The following is a 26,377-nucleotide window of genomic DNA, read 5'->3' as shown; positions in this document are numbered from 1 at the left end:
TTTAAGCAGCAAGTGCTTCTTTTCATTTCATGTGATTATGAAATACGATTGAAACAATATTTCAACTCATTTTTAGACAGGGTGTGCTGGGTGGACAGGAGTCATTTAATCTCTGCCATGGCTCGAGAGCACAGCCCTTTTCTGTCTCTGAGTCCTATAGAGACAAAGCCTCTACCTCTTCCTCACCCCTGGCTGCACAATTTTTCCTTCGCAAAGCAAAACTTTAAACTCTTTGCTCCCCTTTAAGATCTCAGATGCTCTGATCAAGCGCGTCCAGGTGTCTCAGGAGCAGTGGGTCAAAGGCGCCCTGGAGCCGAAAGTGTCTGCGGAGTTTGATCTGACTTTGGACAGCGAGCCGCTGCTGCAGGCCATCCACCAGCTGGACTTCATTCAGATGAAATGTAGGGGTGAGCCGCGGTTGGCCCCAGTTCAGTCAGTGCTTCTTTAAAAAGAGGCATGCCGTCTGAGGGGGCAGCTCGGTGCCATAGGGAGACCTGTGATGCATGGAGTGTGGCAGGGTGGGAGAGTAGGAACACCAGAGTCATGGACCTAGGTTCAAGTTCCAGCTCAGCCCCTGACAGCCATGGGAGCTGCGGTGAGAAGCACCAGTCAGAATCTGAGGCTTCCCATTTGTGAAAAAACAATCGTTTGTTCAACAACAATCATTTGTTCATTCAGAAGTGCTTGGGGAGTGTCTACCATGTGCCAGGCACTATTCCACGTGCTCAAGATGCAGTTGAACAAGTCTGCCAACTCGCAAGATTGGGCTTACACTCTCGAGAAGGCAATAGACACTAAACAGATGTATAATAGAATGTTGGATGGTGGCAGGTGCTATGAAGAGGAATCAGAGGAAGGGGCAGCAATAGATGCCATGGGGTGAGATCTGAGGTGAGGAGGAGGAAGTGGTGGCACAGGAGGAGGAGGTGGAGGAGGTAGTCATGGAGGAGGAGGAGGAAGAGGTAGTGGAGGAGGAGGACATAGTGGAGGAGGAGAAGAAGGAGGAGGAGGTGGAAAAGGAGGAGGTGGTGGCTGAGATAGTGGAGGAGGAGGAGGAGGTAATGGTGGAAGAGGAGATGGAGGAGGAGGAGGAAGAGGTAGCAGAGGAGGAGGAGGTAGTGGAGAAGGAGGAGGAGGTGGAAGAGGAGGAGGTGGTGGCTGAGACAGTGGAGGAGGAGGAGGAGGTAGTAGAGGAGGAGGAGGGGGTAGCGGAGAAGGAGGAGGTGGTGGCAGAGGAGGAGGAGGTGGAGGAGGTAGTGGTGGTGGTGGTAGAGGAGGAGGAGGAGGAGGAGGGAGAATAATCTAGGCAAAGAGTTTTGCAGGCAGCAGAGGGATAGCAAGTCCAAAGTCCCTGAGGCAAGAATCAGTTTTCTCTGTCCCAAGAGCAAGAAGGTCAGAGGTGAGAGCAGAATGAGCAAGGTGGGTTCAGAGACCCTAGGGGGTTAAGTAAAGTTTGCATAACTTGCCCCATTATGAAATCAGCAAATGCTGGCCAGTACCAGAGTCCTGCTCTGCATGCTGCCCCTTCACAGATGTCAAGGGAGGGGAAATAAAGCTCTTTGGTTTTTGTGGACTGAGGGCCACACTTGCAGAATCTGTGAACTCAGGAAGTCCTTACCCGCAGAATTTGTGGCCATTTTAAACTAAAGAAGGAAGTCTCTCTCACATTGCCATGCTCACTCCCACACAGTTTGCACCTCCAGTAAGGTCTGGAAAGGCCATTTGCCCCAGGTGTAAATGGCACGCAGTGCTGAGAAGCAGGAGGAGCCTGGCAGAGTGGAGGAGCTGCAGTGGAAGAGAGAGGTCCCCTTGGAAAGTGAGGGTGTGGAGGGGGGTACTTAGGGCCACTCCAGATGCTGCTCCTAGCTGGATGTGGTCACTGGACTGGTCAGGGGTAACTGGACTGGATGGGGTCACTGGCTGGTCAGGGTTCAGAGAGGAAGCGGGAGGGCAGAGTAGCAGGGCCCAGGGGATGGAGCGAGGACTCCTACCGGCTCGTTAACTGAGGGTGGGAGTCAGGCTGTGCTCAGCCGGTCCCGTGCCCGAATTCTTGGAACCAAATTGAAATATGTACTTTTAACAAAACCAGTGTTTCAATTTTCCCTTAAAAAAAAAAAAGGTCAAAGTGGACTCTATCGACTTTTAAAATCTCTTGAGCCTGAATAGAGCTAGCAAATTTGTAAACTTCTCCCACTCTCACCTTAATAGCACTTCTGATACAAGTGATTCAAATCCTTAGTTCTTTAGGTTGACTGTCCAATACTCAAGACTTGCTTCTGTTGCCTGAATCTCGTCCCCTGACCTTTTAAATGCTTCCAGCCAAAGGTTTAAAGGCATCTCCCCTCACCTTCCCAGTTCCAGGCATGATCTGCAGGCTGGCTGCCACTTGGCTGTGGGCCCTGCAGAGAGGATCCCTAGGGGCTTGTACCACGCACAGGAGCACAGGGAGCCCAGACTCTGTTGGAACTGTTTATGAGTTCCTCATGAGTCTGAGTCAAAACCAGTGGTTCTCAGTGGGCAGATGGGAAAGAGGACATCCTTCCTTAGGGCCATAGGCTCAGAGGGGTGAGGCCATCTGCCACGGCCCCCTAAGATTCCAGGAAGGACAACCCCTAGATTTGAGAAGTGCAGGTCACCTGTGCTTGGCTTCATCCCCAGCCCACCTGGAGACTGACTCCTTGGCGTCTGGGAGTGACTACAGGGTGGCCAGGGAGGGAATTTAGCCTGGCTGTCCTCCGGGGGCCAGGACCCCTGGGACGGGGTGGGGTGGGGGACCGGGCTGGGGCCCTCGGAGGGTTTCCTGCGCTAACTCGTGCGTGTCCCCCTCGCAGTGCCACCCGTCCCCCTACTGCAGCTGGAGAAATGCTGCACCCGTAACAACAGCGTCACGCTGGCCTGGAGGATGCCACCCTTCACCCACAGCCCCGTGGACGGTTACATCCTGGAGCTGGACGACGGCGCCGGGGGGCAGTTCCGGGTGAGGGCTTGCTGCTTATTTGGCTGGGGTTGAGGGTACACATGCAGAGGCAGGAGTGGCTCCCACTGCCCCAAACTCTGGTTCAGCCCATGCGGACATTGTGTTGCCATCCTGAGGGGACACTGGCCAAAAGGATAAGGAGGGCTGGCCGGCCTGGGCTCACGGAGATGGGGCTTCCCTCCCAAGGACTAGGTCTGGGAGGACTGACACAGGCGTGGGGCTGGAGGAGAACTCAGAGAAGGTGTTTCCTGCACCCACCTCCTTTTCTGTTTACCCCCAGCCCCTCACACAGCAACACATTCCCTCAACGGGTTTTATCACACCTTGTCTTGTCTGATCCTCTAATTATTTCACCTGGCTCTGTCTTTTCTTGGGAGGTATCATTTCTGGAGATGAGGAAGCATTGTCTGACCCCTCATATACCTGGCAAGGTGCTGGGCATATAGAGGATGCTGGATAAATGGTTGTTGAATTGGGACAACATTCTACAGTCATGTCCCTGCTGATAGACTATCATGGGGGCGTTAAAGGTTCTTAGTGAGCCAGAAATGCGTCTTCTACTCCCCCATCTGCTAGAAACCCTGGAGGAGGACTCCACCCCAAACCAGCCGTAATAGAGCACTACCTCGAGATTTCACTCCGTGACATTCAGGCAGACATGAATGCCAGGGAGCACAAACTCTGGGCCATCTCAGATCTCCTGGTTCCTAGCCCAGAGAAGATTAAATAAACACTCATTCTAACAAACCAGTGCAATCATAACAACCCTCACATCTCTTCTCCGGGGAAGTTGCACCCATTTAACAAACCTTGCTGAAGGTCAACATTCCGTTAGTTTTTTTAAAGAGATGTACATATGTGTCGTTTTACTTTGTGTTTGAAAAATACAGGAATGTAAGAATTAGGGAAATAATTGCAGCACTTCCTTGGAAATTACTGAGTCCCATGTGAATATGGGCCAATTAGGGAGATAAGATGAGGTAGCTCGAGCCAGGTCACTGAGTGCAGACCCCAGTCACTCCTGTTGTGCAAATGAGCTAAGAACTGAAAGAGCTCGCCCACCAGAAACCAAGAGGAGAGCCAGTATTTTTGAAATGGGAAGAAAGAAAAGGCTGTTTGGAAATATTAAAAGAAGTAGCTACAGAGCTCAAAAATGGTCCCTCCTCTTTGAGACATGGCCACTAACAAAAGCTAGACCCAAGGGCTAGGGTTTATAAGGAAGAGGGTCTTATAGTGGGAAAAGTATGGATGTTGCATGCAGACAGACCTGGATTTGAGCTGTGGCTCCTATATGGATTAGCTGTGATCTTAGACCACATTATTTAATTAGCAGAAAATAATGACATGAGAGAGGCAAAAGGCTATGCATTTTGGGGGTTGAATAGGACAAAGGTAACTTTGAAGAGAATGGGGAACAAGGTCAATCTTTAGAAAAGTATCTTTGGGGGCCAGGCACGGTGGCTCACACCTGTAATCCCAGCACTTTGGGAGGCCAAGGCAGGTGGATCACTTGAGGTCAGAAGTTTGAGACCAGCCTGGTCAACATGGTGAAACCTCATCTCTACTTAAAATACAAAAATTACCCGGGCATGGTGGCGGATGCCTGTTGTCCCAGCTACTCTGGGGGCTGAGGCACAAGGATCACTTGAACTTGGAAGGCAGAGATTGTAGTAAGTCAAGATCACACCACTGCACTCCAGCCTCAGTGACAGAGTGCAACTCTGTCTCAAGAAAAAGAAAAAGAAAAAAGAAAAAGCAAAGAAAGAAAGAAAAGAAAAGTATCTTTGGGGCCAGATGCAGAAATGTCTCACCCTTTGGAAAGATCAGGAAAACAGCAGCTCCAGGAGGGTTAAGGAGTGGAAGATGCCAGCCTCAGGGGTGGGAGGAGACAAAGGAGTGGATGTGCCCTGTGGCTCAATAGTCTTGATGACCAGGTGGTAGACCTTGGCAGAGTCAGGATGTTCCTGGTCAGTATCCTGGCTGCTGCAGACCTGGGAAGCCTGCCTCACCAGGACCCCATCGCACCTCACCACCTTACAGGCAGAGGGGCTGGGCAGCCAGTAGTAAGGCATTCATGCCCAAGTTGGTCAAGTTCTGTGAGCCAGCCATGACTGAATGTGATTTCCCTTTTTAATAACTTCTATTTGGGTAAGTATTTTTTTTAAAATTTTTTGGCTGGGCATGGTAGCTCACGCCTGTAATCCCAGCACTTTGGGAGGCCAAGGCAGGAGGATCACCTGAGGTCAGGAGTTCGAGACCAGTCTGGCCAACATAGAGGGAAACCCCATCTCTACAAAAAAAAAAAAAAAAAAATATATATAATATATATATATATATATATATATAATTAGCTGGGCATGGTGGTGCACGCTTGTAGTTCCAGCTACTTGGGAGGTTGAGGCAGGAGAATCACTTGAACTCGGGAGGCGGAGGTTGCGGTAAGCCAAGATCACGCCACTCCACTCCAGCCTGGCAACAGAGCAAGACTCTGTCCCTCAAAAAAATAAAAACAAAAATTGTTTAGCAATGGAGCCCTGCAATGTTGCCCAAGCTGGACTCAAGCGATGCTCCCACCTCAGCCTCCTGAGTAGCTGGGACTACAGGCCACCACACCTGGCATCAGCACTTTTAACGTCAATGTGTTTCCAGAAGCCATTTGCTACGAGGAGTTTTCCAAATGCTAGAGGAGCCTGGTGAGCAGCATTGCTCTCTTTCAGGAAGTGTACGTCGGTAAGGAGACTTTGTGTACCATCGACGGTCTTCACTTCAACAGCACCTACAATGCCCGAGTCAAAGCTTTCAACTCTTCTGGTGTTGGGCCTTACAGTAAAACTGTCGTCCTGCAGACATCCGATGGTGAGCATCGGGATCTCTTAGTGGGAAGAACAGATTCATCATTTTATCCAGTGACAACCAGACAGCCACTTGCAGCAGCTATGATGACGGGGTGGGGGTGGGGGTGGTGCTGGACACAGCTGGGTTCTCCAAGGGCGTGCCCTTCTGGGACCATAGGCAGGCTCCCAAAGGACAAAGATTGACTCCTAGGGCCAACCCACATTTCATCCCGTGGACCAGGGGAAAGGATGAGCTGCTGAAGATGGAGGAGGGAGGAAGTGCAGGGCTGGAGGGGCCGGTTGAGGTGCATATGCCTCACCTGGCTCTGCACACACAGCTCCTTGCTGCACCCACGTGGCCTACAAGCCATGAAAGAAACATTCATTTACCCTATTGTGCTGGACTAAATGTGAAGTAGCTGAGGGAGGCTAAACTTTTCCCACTTCTCAAGGGCCGAGGAGTGAGTAGGACAGTCCCAGACAAGAAAACTCCATGATAGATGCAGTGGGCCCACACCAGTCCCTACATTTGAGCCTTTCTCACAGCGGAAAAGCGCCCTTTAATCCCCAGCATCAGAGCTCACATCCAGTGGCTTATACACCTACCTGCAGCCTTTTAGGTCTTGGGCAACAACAGCATGTTGATATTAATTCAGTGGAATTTTGATCATCTGAGGTCTTAGCAGGGAGCGATGAGAGAAATAGGAATCACATTCCAAAGAGAGTTCTGCTCCCCCAGGCGTGGCCCAGCCCAGGCTACAGAGGCAGTTTCCAGCTCCCCACCGCCTCCAAGAAGAGGGCAAATCCTGCATTCATTATCATTTAGTCCACACGTCCTCTGGCTGCCACAGCTGGATGGTCTCCTAGAGGCAGGGAGGAGTAGGAGCAGGAGCAGATGCTGGTGTCAAAAGGCCCAACCAGGGACACTTTTCTGAAAATGGTGCCACCTGCAGATTCACTTTGTACACCCCTAGCGGAGAGCTCGCTAGCTTCTGCCTCTAGACTCTCCTGCCTGGAGATGAGCGGTCCTTGCCCTGTGCATTGTGGTCATGACTTTAGAGTAAGGGCCTCACTTCTGACAACCTGGGGGGTTGGGGAGCAAAAGGGGGCACCACCTGAGGGGCTGCAAAATGGAGAATTGAGCTTTGTGATTTTGGCCACATCGCTTCACCTCTCTGTGTCTCAAATCTCCTACCCACGAGGGGGCTCATCAATATCTATTTCCTCCTGTACTTCTTTTTTTTTTTTTTTTTTTTTTTGAGACGAAGTCCCGAAGGCCCACTCTGCTTCCCAGGCTGGAGTGCAATGGCGCAATCTTGGCTCACTGCAACCTCTGCCACCCTGTTCAAGCGATTGTCCTGCCTCAGCCTCCTGAGTAGCTGGGACTACAGGTGCCCGCCGCCATGTCCAGTGAATTTTTTTTTTTTTTAGACAGAGTCTCGCTCTGTCGCCCAGGCTGGAGCGCAGTGGCGTGATCTTGGCTCACTGCAAGCTCTGCCTCCCGGGTTCCCGCCATTCTCCTGCCTCAGCCTCCCGAGTAGCTGGGACTATAGGCGCCCGCCACCATGCCCGGCTAATTTTTTTGTATTTTTAGTAGAGACGGGGTTTCACTGTGTTAGCCAGGATGGTCTCAATCTCCTGACCTCGTGATCCTCCCGCCTCAGCCTCCCAAAGTGCTGGGATTACAGGTGTGAGCCACCACGCCCGGCTGCGAATTTTTGTATTTTTAGTAGAGATGGAGTTTCACCATGCTGGCCAGGCTGGTCTCAAACCCCTGACCTGAGGTGATCCACCCACCTCAGCTTCCCAAAGTGCTGGGATTACAGGCGTGGACCACTGCGCCCATCCTATTTCCTCCTGTACTTCTAACTGTGAGCGTTTGGAAGGGCTTTAGAAACCAAGACCAGGAAATGCATCTAGATTTGAGGCTTTGAGGCCTGAAAATCCTTGGCAAGGCCGGGCTCGTAGGGCTGGCAACTTGGATGAACACAGAGCAGGGAGTGTGTGTGAGTGTGTGCATGTGTGTACGTTTGTGTGTGTGTGCACGTGTGTGGTAATCATACAGGAAAGACCCTTCACTTCTGGGTGCCGACTTTCTAACAGAAGCGAGTGTGTTTGTGTCTCTGAGCCGGTTACAAACTACTAGCAAACTCCATCCCCTGACCCTGCTCCTCTCGCCTCCCTCCTTTTTAGTGGCCTGGTTCACGTTTGACCCCAACTCTGGGCATCGGGACATCATTTTATCTAACGACAACCAAACGGCCACCTGCAGCAGCTATGATGACCGGGTCGTGCTGGGCACAGCTGCATTCTCCAAGGGCGTGCACTACTGGGAGCTGCACGTGGACCGGTACGACAACCACCCAGACCCCGCCTTCGGGGTGGCCAGGGCCAGCGTGGTCAAGGACATGATGCTGGGCAAGGATGACAAGGCCTGGGCCATGTATGTGGACAACAACCGCAGCTGGTTCATGCACTGCAACTCCCACACCAACAGGTGCGATTGGGCCCCCTCCTGCCTCCTGTGGACATGGGTTGTTTGGGAACGAGGGTCCTGAAGACCAGTGTCCCTTCTGCTTTCCCTAAAGCCAGCAGGAATTGGGAGGAGGTATTTTCAGCCACTTTGGTCTCCATTTTCTAGAAGGCTTTGACTCTGCCCACGTAGAACTGGCCTGCAGCCCAGATAAGGGTATGTTATGGTGACTCTCACAGCACCCGCACAGATGGGTCTCCCAAGTTACCCAGCGGGCCACACAGTGGTCCTCTGCTGGGATATGGAGCTCGTAGTTTTCTTTCTGGTCCGGCTTCACTTTCCTTTTCAATGGTCAACCCAAGCTTGAGTCACTGCAGGGTGTTAATGGGCACCACTGGGGCTGGTGTCCTCACAGCTGTGACCAGGTCATTGCCACTAACTTGCCTGCAGTGATCCTAGCCACTGCCCTGGTCTCATGTGGGCTTGAGCCTCGGCAGGGCTGGGCCCTTGACAGGGCAGTAGCAGAGGGCATGGCCGGGGTGCTCACTACCAACGAGTCTGCCAAGGGTGCCCACAGCTGTGGCTTTGCCCTGAGACTGGCCCAGGGAATAGGGTCACCAGCATGGACACAGGAGACTCAGGTCCCGGCCTGTGAAACTACTGGGGCCTCTGTTAGGAGGGCAGACAGGGATGGGTCCTCCAGGGCTGCCCCTGAGGTCGGGGCTTCTCCAGGGTGCCTTGGTCTCTCTCTTCAGACACAGAGAAGGCAGTGCCCCCCCAACACACCTGCACCATAGCTCTGGACTCTTTCTCCTCTCCCAGGGATTTTGTGCTCACACCTGGCCAGCATGTGGGGATGGACATAGGGGTGAAGAATCCCCAAAGCCAGAAATGGAGAGTTGCAAGTTGCAGCCACCTGCAGCCACCTCCTTGCTATGGAGCCTTGCTCCTGGTCTGCCAAGGGCCGTCTCCCCAGCAGGAAGGGGTGAGGAACTTCAAGAGCTGACCTTGGCTTCGCTGGGCCCCAGCCCCAAGCAAAATTGACCCAGAGGCTCTCAGTGCTCTGGGCCCACCTGCAGCTCCTATAACAGCCCCTGGGGCACCTTCCCGCAAAGGAAGGACCAGCTTCTTCTTTCTCAGGGAAGCCACGGCTAATCTGGGCCAGGGACTTGCCTGAGGGTCCTCAGGACCCCGTCTGCTTGCCTCTTTGCTTGTAGGCAGGGCCCCTTCTCTCCTGAGTCCTGGGGAAGAGGCAGGCAGCTCTGTGCCTCCGCCCGGACCCTGCAGGCTGGCCATTCTCCCTCCCACCCACAAGAGAGGCCAAGTCCAGGCCCATCAGCTCCGTCTCTGCTTGCTTAAGCCAAACTGGCACCCAGATACCCTGTTTGCTGGCAGGAGTAATAACAAGAAGCATTTATCAAGCCCTTACTTGTGCTCAATGCTGTAGGAAGCACTCGATGTATCTGAGCTCATTTAATCCTTGCAAAAGTACTATTATTGTTGCCATTTTACAGATTATAAAACTGGGGCTTAGGCTGGAATGGTGGCTCGAACCTGCAATCCCAGCACTTAAGGAGGCCAAGGCAGAAGGATTCCTTGAGCCCAGGAGTTTGAGACCAGCCTGGGCAACTTAGTGAGACCCTGTCTCTATAAATAATAGTAATTTTAAAAATTAGCCAGGCATGGTGCTGTGTACCTGTAGTTCCAGCTACTTGGGAGGCTGAGGCAGGAGGATCGCTTGAGCCCAGGAGTTCAAGACCAGCCTGGGCAACATAGTGAGACCCTCCTCTCTGCAAAAAAAAAAATTAAAAAGCCTGGGCTTAGGAAGGTCAGACAATGGCTCAGGTCACGCGGCCAGTTGATACTGTCAGGGTTGAGCCCAGGACCCTAGCCTTGGTTTGTGTGGTGCAGACTCCCCAGCTCTCCCGGCCATTGGCCACCACACCCCTCCCAAGGGCTGCGGAGCACTGCTTGGGCCCTTGCTGTCTTTGATGGCCCCTTGGTGCCACCTCAGTAAGAAAAGCAGAAGGGAAGTGGGGCCATGAGAAGGTAGAGAGAATCTGCCCCTGTCTGCATGTCCTCCCACCCTCGGATGTGGATCGGGTAGGGTAAGCGCTGTCTGGGAGAGAGCCGAGGCAGCGGGGAAGTTGGACCCCAGTGCTGACTGGGCCTGAGGCTTTGCTTAGGTCGGACTCATTCCTGCACTTCCCGTGGGTCACTGTCGCCACCCGATGGTCAGTGTCCAAATAGCACCAACAGTGCGCTTTCAGTTCCCTTCTCCCACCTGCCGGATCCCGCCCCGGGCACCCTCGGGGAAACCCTGCCCTCTCCGGAAACACCCGTCTGGGCCGCCCACCAAGTCGTCCTCGGGACTTCCTGTCGTGAATCCTCGCTGCTCACCTTCCCTCTGCCCTACCAGCAGCGTCCAGTAGATCAACTCATTCTCAATCTGGAAGGACAAACATGGTTTTCTTAGCAGAGTGGCGCTGCTAAGGTTAAGGCTAAGACCTCAGCCCTGAGCGGGCGCGATGGCTCAAGCCTGTCGTCTCAGCTACTCAGGAGGCTGAGGCAGGAGGATCCCTTGAGCCCAGGAGTCCAAGACCAGCCTGGGCAACATAGTGAGGCCCTCGTCTCTATAAAATATTTTGAAAATTAGCCGGGCATGGTGCGTGCCCTCGGAAGGCTGAGGTGGGAGGATCCGTTGAGCGCAAGGGTTCCAGGCAACAGTGAGCCATGATTGCACCACTGCCTGGGCCACAGGGAGAAACAGCCACTCAAAAACAATAAACCACCTCAGGGAAGGGAAGGAGAGTCTGCAGGATTTGGCCCATGGGAGAAGACGTGGTCAGCCAAGCCCCCCTTGGGAGCATGTTCCTTACTTTTATTATAGATTCACTTCCACCAAGTGGATGTGAATTCTTACCACCTACGAAGTACGACATTGCCAACACTGATCAAGAGCACAATGGACATTCTCAGCGTTCCGCTATTGGTCACCTGTGGGATGGTGACTCCAACAGAGGATTGCAACTTCAGCACCCCTCTGCCTGCCATACGCTGCTTTTTGAGGGACCCTAGGATGTTTCTGGGAAGATGAGCCAATGTAGGGTGGGGGCCTTTCAAAATTTCCTGAAGGCCTGGATGTCCACATCTTCATCGACCTCAGCATCCTCACTTGCCTAAAACAGAAAAGGGCACCAAGTCAGTTATTTTCTTTGGCAGGAAAAGGTCCCTTTCTTACCCATTCTCCATGCTCCACAGTTTCAAATGGGACCTTCTCATCGAAACCCGAATTTTCTAGTGTGCAGATCCCAGATGCTGTCAGAAAGAGGGGATTGAACAGCCTGGGGGTGTTCCTCTAGGGGAGTCTTCATCACGGTCTGTTAACAAAGTGTGCCCACTGTGAGAGAAGGCTCATGTGCCCAGGAGAGCACCCCACCACCACCTTGGGGGCTATGTTTAAGTGAGGTTGTTCCCAGCATCCTATATATAATTTTCTTGGCTGGGTATGGTGGCTCATGCCTGTAATCCCAGCACTTTGGGAGTCCAAAATGGGAAGATCGCTTGAGCCTAGGAGTTCAAGACCAGCCTGGGTAACATAGTGAGACTCCTATCTCTACAAAAAACACAAACAAAAATTAGCTGGGTCTCATGTCATGCACCTGTAGTCCCAGCTACTCGGGAGGCTAGGGTGGGAGGATCCCTTGAGCCTGGGAGGGCGAGGCTGTTGTGCACTGAGATGGCGTCACTGCACTCCAGCCTGGGTGACAGAGTGAGACAGTGTCTCTAAATAAGTAAATAATTCTCCTGAGTTATCACCTACATCCCAGGCTGGGTGTGGTGATGGTCTTCCTGGGGACTCTCTTCCCAGGACGGAAGGCGGCGTGTGCAAGGGGGCCACCGTGGGCGTGCTGCTGGATCTGAATAAGCATACCCTCACCTTCTTCATCAACGGGCAGCAGCAGGGCCCCACAGCCTTCAGCCACGTGGATGGGGTCTTCATGCCAGCCCTCAGCCTCAACCGCAATGTGCAGGTACACACCTCCCCGGGGCCGGACCTGGTCTAGATGCTCCCCACTGTTTGCCACAGGTCTCTGCATTGCCTTTGGGCAGAGTGGGCCATAAAGAAGCTGACCACAGAGCCTTCCCAGACAGAGCTTATCAACTGGCCTGCCTTGGACATTTCCTGGAAGCGCTCCATTCTGACTTGTTCACTTGGGACACCCAGGGGCCCTAAGGTGGCAGCTTCTGGAGACAGAGACCTCAGTACTGAGCTCAGTCCCTGGGGAGTGCTGGTAGCTCAGGAGGCCTGAAACAGAGAGACAAGAATGACAGCCCAGGAGGGTGTGAGGAAGGGAGAAACACGGAGGTGCCATCCTTCGTCTTAGTAGAGTCCTCCTCCCCTTGGGATGGAGAGTTGGAGTGCGGGGAGGCAAGGTCCTGTTTTGTGGCCCTGAATATTGAGGAGTCTACATCAATCCCTGATTGATTGATTCAATCCTCTACTAATTTGCAAAAGGGATTTGTGGCAACCTAAAAGATAGGCTTATGGCCGGGCACGGTGTCTTACGCCTGTAATCCCAGCACTTTGGGAGACCAAGGCGGGTGGATCACGAGGTCAGGAGATTGAGACCATCCTGGCTAACACGGTGAAACCCCGTCTCTACTAAAAATGCAAAAAAAAAAAAATAGCCAGGCATGGTGGCGGGTGCCTGTAGTCCCAGCTACTCGGGAGGCTGAGGCAGGAGAATGGTGTGAACCCCGGAGGCAGAGTTTGCAGTGAGCCGAGATTGCGCCACTGCACTCCAGCCTGGGTGACAGAGCGAGACTCCGTCTCAAAAAAAAAAAAAAAAAAAGATAGGCTTGGCCCGGCATGGTGGCTCATGCCTGTAACTCCAGTACTTTGGGAGGCCATGGCAGGGGAATCGCTTGAGCCCAGAAGTTTGAGACCATCTGGGGAACTAGCAAGGCACCATCTCTACCAATGAACAAATAAGCTTTTTTTAATCCAAAAAATAAAAGGTTGGCTATAATTCCTCACAGTTAATAGAATGGGCTTAATAGGAAAGGAAAGAAGGTCATGGCTAGAAAGTAGACACAAATATGTAATCACGGGAGCCAGTGCATGAGAGCCGTGCTCCTGTGACAGCGTCTACTTTGCCCAGCTCTGGCAGCTCTGGCAAAATGAGGAGCCAGTCAGCTGGGTGATTCTTATTATGAGGAAAGAGGTGCAAACCAACATAGCCTTTAATTAGGGATATTGGGGGACGTAATAGTCAACAGTCTACAGCAGCCCTGAGCTGTTGCATGGATGGCCCTGGAGCCAGCAGGGGATCCTGCCGGTGTCTGCGGTGCTGTCAGAGCACTCAGGGTCCTTGCAGCAGCCTCTCCCACCCTCACTTCCCCTGTCTTCTTTTCAGGTCACCCTGCACACAGGATTGGAAGTGCCGACTAACCTGGGGCGGCCAAAGCTGTCAGGCAATTAGCCCCACTCCAGCTGGGCACTGCGCCTGTGACAGTGACATTCACAGGCAAAACGCCCACCATTCTCACTAAGCTCAAATAATCCACAAAAGCAGGATACGCAAGTCATGGGTACAACCTGACAGCGTGGAGTGTCATAGAAACACATTTTCTTGGGGACGCAGGGAATGGGTCCACGGGCCATGCTCACAGCTGCCACTGTCAGTGGCAAAGGCAGGTACGTGTGTCACCCTCATTCCACCTAGACATTACGAACACTCCCCAAGAAGGACCTTTCTCAAGGGAGTCAGCATGCGGGCTTCATGTCTATGTTTCCTGCCATCTGTTTTCAAAGCTTGTCTTTTTTTGGAGGGAGAGGAAGGTAGACTTTGAGACTGGCCTCCTGAGAGCAGCAGTCAGGAGCTGCGCTGTAATCCCACGCCCCAGGTGTTGGCCCTCCGCGGGGACCCCGCCTCCTCAGAGTCCCAAAGATTGCAGATTCTCATCATGCTGAGAAAGTTATCTTCTAGCTTCTTGGTCCTAGAGTCTTTAGTAGCACCTGCCACTTGCAGACCCAATGCAGGATTGATAGAAAGGGACATTAATCATTCATGCTTGACTTTTGCCTCTCTCACTAAAGTGTTGAGAACCTTTCAAAATGGCTTCCTTTATTAATCAGCCAATTGTGTTCTCTCTCTCTCTTTTCCTCCTTCCTTCATTTCTTCTCCCTCCCTCCTTCTCTCTCTCTCTCTTCTTCTCTCTCTCCTTCCCTCCCTCCTTTGCTCTCTCTTTCTTCCTTTCCTCCTTCTCTCTCTTATTTTCCTCCATCCCTGCCTCTTTCTTCCCTCTTTCCCTCTCTTTCCCTCCCTCCTTCTCTCTCTTTCTCTCTCTCTCTCTCACACACACACACACACACACACACACACTCGGCTCCACCAATTTTAGAATGGCAGTCTACTAAAATTAATTCACACAGTTCTTAGTTCCTAAATCCACGTGAAAACACAAGAATTTTAACTATGTCATAAGTATTTGCCTGTTGGTGGCTCCTTTCTGAAACTGGCAGCCCAAGAAGTTAATTGAAAATGCATCCAGATTGCTCTTCTGAGCTGAACCACTCTCAGACTCATAAGCATTTAAGATGGGAGACCCTGGGAAAGCCTGTCCTAGTCAGTCCACCCTAATGTCATTATGAAAGCATCATGAACACAAGTGGCCCCTGTGGCAGGCCGGCACGGCTCTGCCCTGATGTGGTTGGTTGGCGGGATCTCTGGGGAAGGCAGAAATAGAAGGGCAGTATCAGGTACCTCGTCTCCCAGCTTCCTACTGTAAGACTGGGTGTGCCGAGTCTGACTTGCCAGGGTGGAACTCTGGAAACACCAGGCTTCTCCCTTGAGATCCACATTGATTCATCCACACCTCTCAGAGACAGCTCACGGCAGGGGTTCTGAGCCTGCCAGGCTCTTGTTCCCAGGGAACCCTTCCTCTCCTCCCTCCTCTCATCTTCCCAGTCACCTGCCACCTCCAGCTGCACCTGGTAGTAGCATTTCTCTCTCCTTTTAAAAAGAATATATTTTGTCAAGCATTTTATTTCTGAGGCTGAGAAGTGACTTGTCAATTTGCTGGACTGGATTTTTATAAAACTCGCCTCATTCACCGGCACCAACTGTGTGTCCTTGGTTCTGCCTTCCTGTTCAGACACCACGCCTGCTTTCTGAGTAAGTGCCTGCCAGAGCCATGCAGGTACCCGCCCCCTCCACTCAGCAGGCCCGACAATCCTACCTCAAAGCTCATGCTCTTGGTCTGCAAGGCTGCTTGGTCCGCGGTCTCTGCAGATGTGGCCGGCAAGGCCAGCTGCCCCGTCTCCAGGAGCTGCTCGGTGCTGCGTTGCAGTCTCTGCTGCAAAGCCTGGGAGCTATCTGCTTCGTGGAAGTCTAGGTCTTGCCTCTTCCTTGTCATCTCACCAAGCGGTTTCTGGCTCTCCTCCTCCCATCCCAGAGCCCCGTCCAGAGCCCTTGGTGGTAACACATAAGACCTGGGACCCTGTGTCCTTGCCCGCACCGCTGCCTCTGTCTCCCATATCCCTGCAGCTTCATCCTTAGCCATAGCTCTGGGTGGCCTTGGCTTGGAGCATGGAGAAGATCCTTAAAGATTGAGGATGAAGAGGAGCCACCACTTTCCTGGGGCCAAGGAAGCTGTCAGCTTTGGGAAGTGTCTAGCTCTCTTCTGAAAACAAACAGGCCTACACCCTGCCCCCGGAATGAGAGCGGGCTACGCAGGGCTGCCTGGTGACAGCAGCTTCTCACAGGGGAGCCCCGGGGAAGGCTGTGGAGCCTCCACCATCACCACAGCCTGGGTCACCAGGTGGCCCCAGCTCAGTGGAAGAATCGCCCATCATTGGAGCACGAGCTGCCTGGGGCTACCCTGAACCTAACCCCTTTGAGGGAGCAGCATCCAGGTCAGGAGAGAAGTGGAAAGTGCAGGAGGGAAATGCCCACAAATCCAGTGGCCTCTTTCAGAAAAAAATTCCCTGAAGTCCAGAGAGGTGCAGCCAGGACTCCCTCCTCCCCACTGCCACCCTGAGCTTGGGGGCTGGGAATCTCCCTTTTCTGACTCTTCCAGGAGCCCAGAAGCAATACGGCCGATGCCAGGGACAGTATCTAGCTCTCCTTCACAGACACCTCTCCTGTCTTCAGCACAAAACACCTTCAATGTTCTGACTTCAAAGAGAAGGGCAGGTCCGTGCCACACGCTTGTGTTTTTGAGGGATCAGAAAAGTGAAGAAGGAACTTATCAATTCCTCACGGCCAGGAAGGTCCCGGGTTTCAGAGTAGAGATGACAGACAGATCATGGAATTCTCATCCACCATCGAATTCCGTAACACGTTACATCATGGTGGCACATTTGTACATATATAAAAATGATATCAAGATGAGGCTTTTGTTGGGCTGGCTGAGGAGTAACTTGGTGTAAATCTATCCAGCAGTTTCAGTGAAAAAGGAATTCAAAGTAGTTTAAAAATGTCGAGTTCCATTGCATTGTAAATAGTGCCTCTGTAATGTGGTTCTGCAGTTGTTCTTTGCTAGTGAGCAAGTTTGGTCAAAGTGTATGCCTTTTCCTTTTAAAATTAATCTCTTCCGAAAATATCCACTAGCACCTCACCGCATACATAGCATCCCAGCTCCTAATTCAAAGCAGGGGAAGGTTATTTCCCCAAAGCCTGCTTTTCCCCTCTCTGTTCTCCTTGGGAAAATAATGATTCCAATTAAAGAGGACACCAGTAATACTGACCCACAAGGTAACTGACCTAAAAACTATAAAACTGTATATAGTTCCAGGCTGCACCTTCAGCCTGATGTGTATTTTGTAGTTGCAACAGCACCCTAGGTGCCCTATGGCCCACCAAGTTTGAGGAGGGCGGTGCTTTCTGGATTGAGCCTGGGCAGGCACTGTGGAGCTCACCAAGAGAGCTGGGGGCAGGCCCACCCTCCTCTTTGCGCCCTTTCTCTCCCTCTTGGTGCCCCTGCCCTCCGCCCCACCACAGCACTCTCAGGAAAGGATCAGAATGCAGGATCTTTGTGTATTTCTTCCAGGGATATTTGCATTTAAGCCTTAATTCTCATTGCAAGCGAAAGGCTTGGTCCCCCTGGGCAGGCGCGTTTCAGCACCGGTGGGCAGCTGGTTCACTGTCAAGGAGGCGGCTGCTGGTCCCATGGCCACCTGCTGGCTGTGAGGTAGTGAGGGAGGGTCAATCCTTAGGGGGAGTCAACATGTGAATGCTAAAGAACACTGCTGCACAGCCTGTGGGGTGGCGCCAGGGTTTCTCAACCTCTACTGACATTTTGTGGTAGGTCCTGTGCTCTGTAGGATGTTTAGCAACATCCCTGGTATCTACCCATCATCTGCCAGTAGCAACCCCCAAGTTAGATGTGACAACCAAAAGTATCTGTAGACATTACTAGATATCTCCTGGGGGCCTCCACAAGTTGAGAACCACCAGGTTATGCCAGTGGTTTGTCATGCGTGGATCTGCAGAGGGACTGTGGCGCTCCAGCTGCATTGTTCCATAGAAAGCCTATATGTGACAAAGCTGCCGGCCTTTATCTTGATACCCAAGCCCAGGATTTTCCATGTGTCTTCAGGGGGCAGGTAGGGGAAAATGGGGTGAGCCACCTCCAACAGATGCCAACCTGTTGGGTCTCGAATTTTTATTCAGTGAAGATGCCCCCTGCCCGCTCCCCACTTCCTACAAAGCAAAACTCGTTACCTTTGTTTTCCTTGGCCACATTTTACTGGAAGCAACAGGAACTTCTTAACAGGTTTGTGGCCCTCAGTTGGTTTTTTAAAAAATCTAACAGATGTTACTGGCAAATATTCAAGATGGTGATGCTGGAAAATTTCAGGACTTTTATTTTGCAAGTGAGCCGGTAGCTGCATTTGTTGACTGCATTCTTTGGCAGTTCCTCCCGGAAGATCAAAGGACCCTGTAGCTTTAACCATATCTAGGCTGTAAAAATATGAGGGCAGGTTTCAGGCAGGATGTACTGATCAGACACCAGGTTCAGCCATCAGTTACTTCCCTCTTTTAACCTGGCTTTAATAGTGATTCATGGTATGAGTAGGGGCCAATCTCTTATCCTTTCTGTGCCTCAGTATCCCCACCTGAAATGGGACTAGTCATACTAACCTACCTCCTCTGGTGTATTGTGAGGATTATATAATAACATTTTTAAAGAAAAAAAGTGCAGTCTTTCATCTCTGGCATCTAAGCTAATGATTCCCATTCAGTGAATCAAACCTTGGAGCGGGGGTTCCAGTGTTCTCTGACCAGTGTCTTCCATCCAAGCCTCCTTGTGACCAGGGCAAGGAGCTGCCTGGCCTCCAGCGGGTAAAATAGACCTTTAAGACAGGTTTCTTATGACCATAGAAAGTAACACCCTATATGTTTCCATTCCTGGCGAGGCCTGTTTGAACGGTGCTCTGTGTGAGTGCTGTGAACAGGCTGCCTGTCAGCAGTCTCACTGCGAGGCCTCAAGGCCTCTGTGTGCAGAAGCCCCTTTAAACCAAGGAAGGACACTAACCCAGGCCTCTGCCTTCTTTGTTACCTAAGTTCTGGAATCTAAGGGGTCTCTCGATTCATAGCTTGTCTCCTTTGTTTCGAGGGGTCTCTGCAGTGTGAGTGGGTTTGAAATCCAGTGTGGATAGCGCGAAGAGATGCAACTGAGCTGAAATTTTGAAGGCTGGTTGGGCTAGTGGGTCATCATTCACTTTCAGATGACTGATAACCACTGGGACTGCTGGGGCTTCACCAGCACGAGCTATGCAGGTTGGGGGAGGCCCTGGCTTTTTCAATGATTGACGTTGACATCAATCAGGAGCTGGGAGTTGAGACCTCCAGGGAAGTCTCGTCTGGAGCCATCGCTTTTCTCTCAAGGAGCGCAGTCCTGGGGAAGGCCTAGGGATTTGTGGGCCGGTGATGCGGGCACTGCAGACCAGGCCAGGCCCTCGGGTAAGGCTCTGAGGAGAGGCCAACACCAGGCTTCAGGTTCGGGAAGGTGACCGCTTGCAACTGCAGTAGCAGGAACATGTCAGGTGCTTACTGGGTGAGACCCAGCCCGGGAAGCCTCTCCAACTCCTCCTAGCCCTGGAAACCGGACATCCAGAGCCCCAGGCTTTCTCGGCACCCAGAGGAAGTGGGGAGCGGGCAAAGCAGAAAACGTTCAATGCATGATGTAGGATTGCTGCCTCGGCACTAAGCTGTTGTATTAAGCATGAGAGGTGTTTGTTTAACGTTGGCAAAGGGATTTAACAAGAAACAAAAAGCTTTGTGTCCTTGTTTTGACCATCAACAGAACTCCCATTTTCTTGCCTTTCTTTATCCCCATTTCTCCTCCTCCCTCCCCTTCCTCCATCGCACCCACTTTCGGTCACTCGTTGTTGGTATTTGGTGGCAGCTCTTGGTCCTGTTGCTGTGGATGTTCCACTGAAAACACAGGGGGTAGGGGGGAATGGTAAGGAAAGCAACTTTTTTCTAATTTTTGTATTGGTATCCACAAGCGTTTGTATTTTTTGAATTGCAAACACTGTGTTTTCTGGTCTTTGGGGGTTGGTTGAACTTTCTGTATTACCTTTTTGGAAAACCTGAGTTTTACCACAGTCTTAAGCAGATTGGAAATAAATTCTTTTGACACTGCCAACAACAGAAAGACAAGGTGTGGTCTGTAATTCCTGCTCCACAGTCAGGTCCGCCTTTTTCCCCAACTGGCCCTGACTGCCCACCAGACGGGACAGAGGCTACAGGAGGGGGGGCCACACAGTCTCTTCCCCAGTGGGGCTGGGCATTACTAAGTAGCAGGGTCAATATGGTTCTGCTTCGCGTGCCCAGGAAATCTCAGGGTGATTACACATGACTCTAAACTAGGCTGGGTGCTGTGGCTCACGCCTGTAATCCCAGAACTTTGGGAGGCCAAGGCAGGCAGATCACTTGAGGCCGGGAGTTTGAGACCAGCCTGGGCAAAATGGTGAAACTCCGTCTCTACCAAAAATACAAAAATTAGCCGGCTGTGGTGGTGCACCTGTAGTCCCAGCTACTCAGGAGGCTGAGGAGGGAGGATTGCTGGAGCCCAGGAAGTCAAGGCTGTAGTGAGCCATGATTGTGCCACTGCACTCCAGCCCACATGACAGAGCAAGACCCTGTGTTAAAAATAAAAAAATAGCCACACAGGGTGGCTCATGCCTGTAATCTCAGCACTTTGGGAGGCTGAGTCGGGTGGATCACCTGAGGTCAGGAGTTCGAGACCAGCCTGGCCAACATGGTGAAACCCCATCTCTACTAAAACAATACAAAAATTAGCCGGGTGTGGTAGCACATGCCTGTAATCCCAGCTACTTGGGACCTGAGGCAGGAGAATTGCTTCAACTCGAGAGGCGGAGGTTGCAGTGAGCCAAAATCATGCCATTGCACTCCAGCCTGGGCAACAAGAGAGAAACTCCCTCTCAAAAAATATAAAAATAAAAAATAAAATAAAATTTAAAAAAAAAAACAGAAGACCTGACCACAAACAGTAGGAAGGTCATAAAATTCATTTTTACAAGAAGGAATAGGGCTGGAGATACATAACAGTTACCATGTGGTTAAGGTCAATCCATGAGTGCAAAGTGGATCATGGGTTCCACGTAGAGATCTGCGGAAAACATCCCAACGAACCCATGAGCATCAAGGAGACTCACCTGCCCCTTCAGCTACACAGACCGAGGCCAGACATGCCTGACCTGAGCTCTGTCCTTTGCTGCTTTCTCACCTCATGATCCTCAAGAGCAGCTGTCTCACATGGCCCCTGACAGCCCCTAACACCAGTTACTTATGGGATTACCGAATGGGCTCAGCTGAGTAGGAGGCAGATGCAGTGATTAGAGAGCAAACGTTTCTTAGGGCAAGCTCTTAGGATCAACACTCATGGAAGCCCAGGGAAGGAAGCAGGATTGGATGGAGGGAGATAAGGAGCTGCACGGAACCAGTAAAGGCCTCAGCTAACTCGACTCTGGAGTTGTCCTGACTTGGGATGAGAGGACTGGGCTTTAACACCCTCCCGTGGATCATTCATCGACTGTGGGTTCCCCTAGCAAGGGGATGAGGCAGTCCCTGCAGAGGGCTGACAGCTGAGGCCTGTTTTCCCTAACCACTCTCAGCAGCTGAGGGAATAACTCCTTCATCCATGAAAGGGAATCTAGTGGGACATTACAGTGCCCACCATAACCCACCACAGTGCCAGGTCTGTGTTTCACATAGTGTGTGTGGGGAGAAGCTCTTCCAGAATTCCACTGAGACACGATTATAAGAGGGAGATGAGCGTGGTGGCTCACACCTGGGCACAGTGGCTCACACCTGTAATCCCAGCATTTTGGGATGCCAAGGCGGGAGGACTGCTGGAGGCCAGGAGTTTGAGATCGGCCTGGGTAACATAGAAAGACCCTGTCTCAACTAAAAACTTAGCCAGGCATGGTGGTGGCTCATGCCTCTAGGTCCCAGCTACTCAGGAGGTGGAGGTGGGAGGATTGCTTCAGCCCAGGAGGTCAAGGCTGCAGTAAGCTCTCATCACACCACTGTATTCCAGCCTGGGTGACACAGCAAGACTCTATCTCTAGAAAAAAAAAAAAAAAAAAGAGGAAGGTCAGTGGAACCAACTACATTCCCTGCCACTGTCACTGGCCTCAGAGCTGCAACTGCACTATCTGCCTCCTCTCTGAGACATTCCAGATTCCCCTCACCCTTGGTGAGTGTCTCTGCTGACCTTGGTAGCTTATCTGCTGGTGTGGTCCAGATGCTCATCCGTGGGGGGTCTGAGCCTTAGGTCACGGGGCCCCTCTCACTTCAGGATTGCTGAACTTGTCCGTTTACTGCCAACACTGGGTAAGGTCAGTGTTCAGAGATGCCTGAGTGGATGGCCAGGGTGCAGACGGGCTCCTCCTGGCCTCTCTGTGTGACAGCAGCCTTGCTTCCTCTGGAGAGTCCTGGTCAGTCAGCCCTGCAAGGTGCTGGCTCTTCTTGCCCAGACAACAACCATAGCTAATGATTCAGTGGAATACTGTGTCCCCTGCGCCCCTCTTTGGGAAGCAGGGTCTCTAAGTCCACAGAATCAAGAATTGTGGGAACAGGAATCCCAAGTTCCCCAAGTCACAGTCATTTCACTGGGGTGAAATGGGGACCCAGTCATTTCACTGGGGTGAAATGGGGACCCAGTCATTTCACTGGGTCCTTGGGAGTCACAGTCATTTCACTGGGACACAGCACCTTCTAAGTGTAATGGCTGTGTTTAGGGTGATTTAAGGCGTACGCTGCACTCTGGCAGATGCCGCCGCCTCCTCACAAAGTGTCACCTCTGAGATGGTGCCTCAGCTGCACCTGCACCGGGCCTCCCCCTTGTTCCACCAGACCAGCAGTTCAGGATCATGAGCCCTGGAACACGCGCCTGGTCTTGCACCTCCTTAGCTGCCAAATGGGTCCCTTGGTTGGAAGCAGTGTTGTCCTATGGAACCGCCTGCCAGGTGACAAGCAAACACTCTGTATGCCCTTAGGCTACTGGAGCTGGCCGAGGCCCTGTGGGCAGGAAAAGAAAACCTATGACAGGAATAGGTATTTCCTCCCATCACCTTCCAGGCTAGCAAAGCTCTGACGTAGCCCACGTGGTCTCCTCAGGGGATGGTCCCTCCTCAGGGACTCGGCACTGGCTTCTGTCGTGGCAGTTTGCACATTCTGGCAGCAGCAGAAGCTGGATCTCTCTGAGTGAGAATAGAACAGAGCTGCTAACACAGGTGGGGCCCGAGTCAGAGGGAGCAGCATGTGCCGAGAGGGCGGAGGACCGGGCAGGTTTAGGAAATGAAAAATACACAGTTCAGGATGGAAGGAGTGTCAAGGTCAGGTTGTGAAGGCTTTTGAAGTCATTTTAAGGAATCTGTGTGTGATGGGGAGTGAGGGGCCGCTGCAGGAGGACAGTGGCATGACCAGAGTCCCATTTAAGAGATCAACAGGAGGATTGTGGAGGCAGGTGCACTGGCTGGAGCCTGGGTACTGAGCCTAGGACTTTAGGAAGTCACGATCCTTGCAGAAGTACCACCATGGCCCAGGCTTTGTCAGACCTGCTGTTGCGCAAAGTTGGGTGGGCCCTGAGGCCATCTGCGGACCTACAGGATCAAGTACCACAGGCTGTATGGCCAAAACCCGGACGCCTGTGACATCCCACCCCACGTGCCACTTCTCCCTCGGCCCACACCTGGGATCAGCTGGCAGAGCGGGAAAAGAGTGTGCTTCACTCCTAGGCCAGCAGCTCAAGCCCAGCCTGGATGGCAGCTCTGTTCTATTCTCACTCAGACAGCAAAGTCAGCGTGGGCCCCACCCCCACCCCAGCGTATGGGGCCCAGCCCAGGGCCTGAGTGCATAAATCAGTGAGCCAGCAGACTTTCAAGACTCAGCTCTGAGCTCTGCTTCAGAAACGCTGTCCATACTCTCAGATAAGCTTAGTCGGCTTCAGTGCTACCAGGTCCTTTTTGTGTACATCCACATTATCACACACACTAGGGATGAGCATCTCCTCACGCCGGCACAACCTCTGACTTGTCATTGATGCTCAGTAAGGGATGTCTGAGTCCTCCTGAGGACTGGAGCCTGAGCCTGAAGGATAGATAGGTTTGAACATAGGATTTTCACACCTGATGCCAAGTGACCCTGTGGCTGGAAGTTCCATCATGGGCCTTGTCCTGTCAGACCTGCTGTCGCAAAGTTGGGTGGACCCTGAGGCCATCAATCGGGGAGAAGGGGAGCAGTCATCCTAGCTGAGAAAACCCAGCAAATGGTAACAGTGCAATTGCAATGTTGGGAGCAGCCAGGCCACCAGCTGGTGGGCGAAGGTGGTGGGCAGTGCTGGGAGGGTGTAAGAGGTGGTATTATGGAGTGGAACTTTGGTTTTTTTCCTCTTAGGCTGATAACAAGCAAATGCTTCCTTTCACCATTGGTCCAAACAAGGCAATAAATGATTAAGGTAAGAGTTTCCACAGTTACTGTAATGATGCTTTTCTACTTTGTCAGCAGAGGAATTGGGCTCTGCAGCCATGTCCTGGCGAATTCAGCTCAGCCTAAGACTAAGGTTCTGGAGGCATGCCCGTCCAGCCCCTTCACCTCATGCAACCCTGGCCAGCCACTGTGCTAATGTAACGTGCCCCACAGAACACGCTGGACCGAGCCATGCAGATGCATATGGCTGGAAAGCAACCCCCACCCAGGGGAAAATGCTAGCATAAAGGAGGCAGAGAGTGCAAGTGCATGTTTGCCCTGGACGCTGAGACCCTGATCCTTTCCCCGGATGGCTACTGCAAGAATCTTGGTCATGGCCCTGCCTTCCTTTGGATGCTCTTTTCATTTTCACTTTTCTCTGCTGCTGACCTTGCTAGGGAAAGCCTTATCAAATGGAAATAAGAGCATGGCCTGAAACTTGATCTTCAGTCCTTAAAGTACAGGTATGGTTTGTGCTTTTAGCCCCTAAACCTCTATTTCCAGAGCACCCAGTGGTCAAAAACCTGTTCCTTAAATATTTACAGGTAAATTAAAAAGTAGCCAGACATGGTGGTTTGTGCCTGTAGTCCTAGCTACTCAGGAGGCTGAGGCAGGAGGATCACTTGAGCCCAGGAGTTCAAGTCCAGCCTGGGCAACATATTAAGACCATCTTTTCTCAAAAAAAATTTTTTTAAGTGAAAATAAAAGCAAGCTTAGTAATTTACACTTGGAATTTGTATGCCATTCCAAAATGGACTACCCTGGGGCTGTGGTCAACAGTCAGGCCAAGTGCTCAGTTGTCTGAGCCATGATGGCTCATGGGAAGTTAGCTGTCCCTTCGTCTCCAATGCTGAAGACGAGGAGTTAAACTAATCTAGGAGCCATTCTCATGGGTCATTTCTAGCTCCTGAGATTTTTCCTAGTGCTTTCTGTCATGTTTGAGATCTTCTACACCTTTTTAAAATTACTTAGAGCCAAAATATATATCCTGATGAATAATGCCATTCAAAATAAACCTGGGAAACAAACCACTCATTCCAGTTTTGCTGGCACTATCCCCAACATTTTGCAAGTTCCTCATTTGTCAGTGTCTTCACAGACAACATAAAGTCACATAACAAAGTGAGCCATTTATACCTGATTTTTGGACCAAAACATTATCATTTACTAGGCTAGGATCAGTTTTTTGGCAATTGAAAAAAAAAAAAAAGGTCAGCCAGGCACAGTGGCTCCCACCTATAATTCCAGCACTTTGGGAGGCCAAGGCAGGAGGACAGCTTGAGCCCAAGAGTTTAAGACCAGCCTAAGCACTATGGCAAGATGCAGTCCCTACAAAACACTTTTTTTTTTTTTTTTCTGAGGAGTCTCACTGTTGCCCAGGCTGGAGTGCAGTGACGCGACCTCGGCTCACTGCACGCTCTGCCTCCCGGGTTCACGCCATTCTCCCACCTCAGCCTCCTGAGTAGCTGGGACTACAGGCGCCCGCCACCACGTCCGGCTAATTTTTTGTATTTTTAATAGAGACGGGGTTTCACCGTCTTAGCCAGGATGGTCTCGATCTCCTGACCTCGTGATCCGCCCGCCTCGGCCTCCCAAAGTGCAGGGATTACAGGCGTGAGCCACCGCGCTCGGCCTACAAAACATCTTTTAAATTAGCTGGGCATGGTGGCATATGCCTTTAGTCCCAAATACTCTGGAGACTGAGGCAAGAGAATCACTTGAGCCCAAGAGTTCGAGGCCACAGTGAGTTATGATCGTGCTAGGGCACTGCAGCCTGGGTGACAGATCAAGGCCTTGTCTCTAAAAAACTGAAAAAACAGGCCGAGCATGGTAGCTCATGTCTGTAATCCCAGCACTTTGGGAGGCCGAGGCAGGCAGATGGCCTGAGCTCAGGAGTTCAAGACCAGCCTGGGCAACATGCTGAAACCCTGTCTCTACTAAAATACAAAAAATTAGCTGGGTGTGGCAGTGTGCACCTGTTGTCCCAGCTACTCGGGAGGCTGAGGCAGGAGAATTGCTTGAACCCAGGAGGTGGAGGTTGCAGTGAGCTGAGATCGTGCCATTGCACTCCAGCCTGGGCGAC

At 51.8% G+C, this 26,377-nt stretch overlaps 1 protein-coding gene across 2 annotated transcripts in view; it reads left to right on the top strand.

Annotated features, from left to right (window-relative positions):
* The window catches only part of TRIM67 (tripartite motif containing 67), a 55,695-nt gene extending 41,199 nt beyond the window's left edge, over positions 1-14,496 (top strand). The window contains exons 5-10 of one of the 2 annotated variants that reach the window (XM_030812695.1): positions 248-401; positions 2,832-2,977; positions 5,695-5,833; positions 8,005-8,308; positions 12,156-12,318; positions 13,705-14,496. In XM_030812695.1, coding sequence (XP_030668555.1) covers positions 248-401; positions 2,832-2,977; positions 5,695-5,833; positions 8,005-8,308; positions 12,156-12,318; positions 13,705-13,770 — 972 coding nt within the window. In that variant the 3' untranslated portion in view covers positions 13,771-14,496. Of the gene's footprint in view, positions 1-247; positions 408-2,831; positions 2,978-5,694; positions 5,834-8,004; positions 8,309-12,155; positions 12,319-13,704 lie in introns of both variants that reach the window. The other variant, XM_030812694.1, reaches the window with a different exon arrangement.
* Positions 14,497-26,377: the final 11,881 nt, after the last annotated feature.

The sequence above is a fragment of the Nomascus leucogenys genome, chromosome 5 (genome assembly GCF_006542625.1).
Source record: "Nomascus leucogenys isolate Asia chromosome 5, Asia_NLE_v1, whole genome shotgun sequence".
In the NCBI taxonomy this organism is placed as follows: Eukaryota; Metazoa; Chordata; class Mammalia; order Primates; family Hylobatidae; genus Nomascus; species Nomascus leucogenys.
Note: the sequence above shows the minus strand (reverse complement) of the source record. Positions and strands in the feature narration are given on the sequence as shown.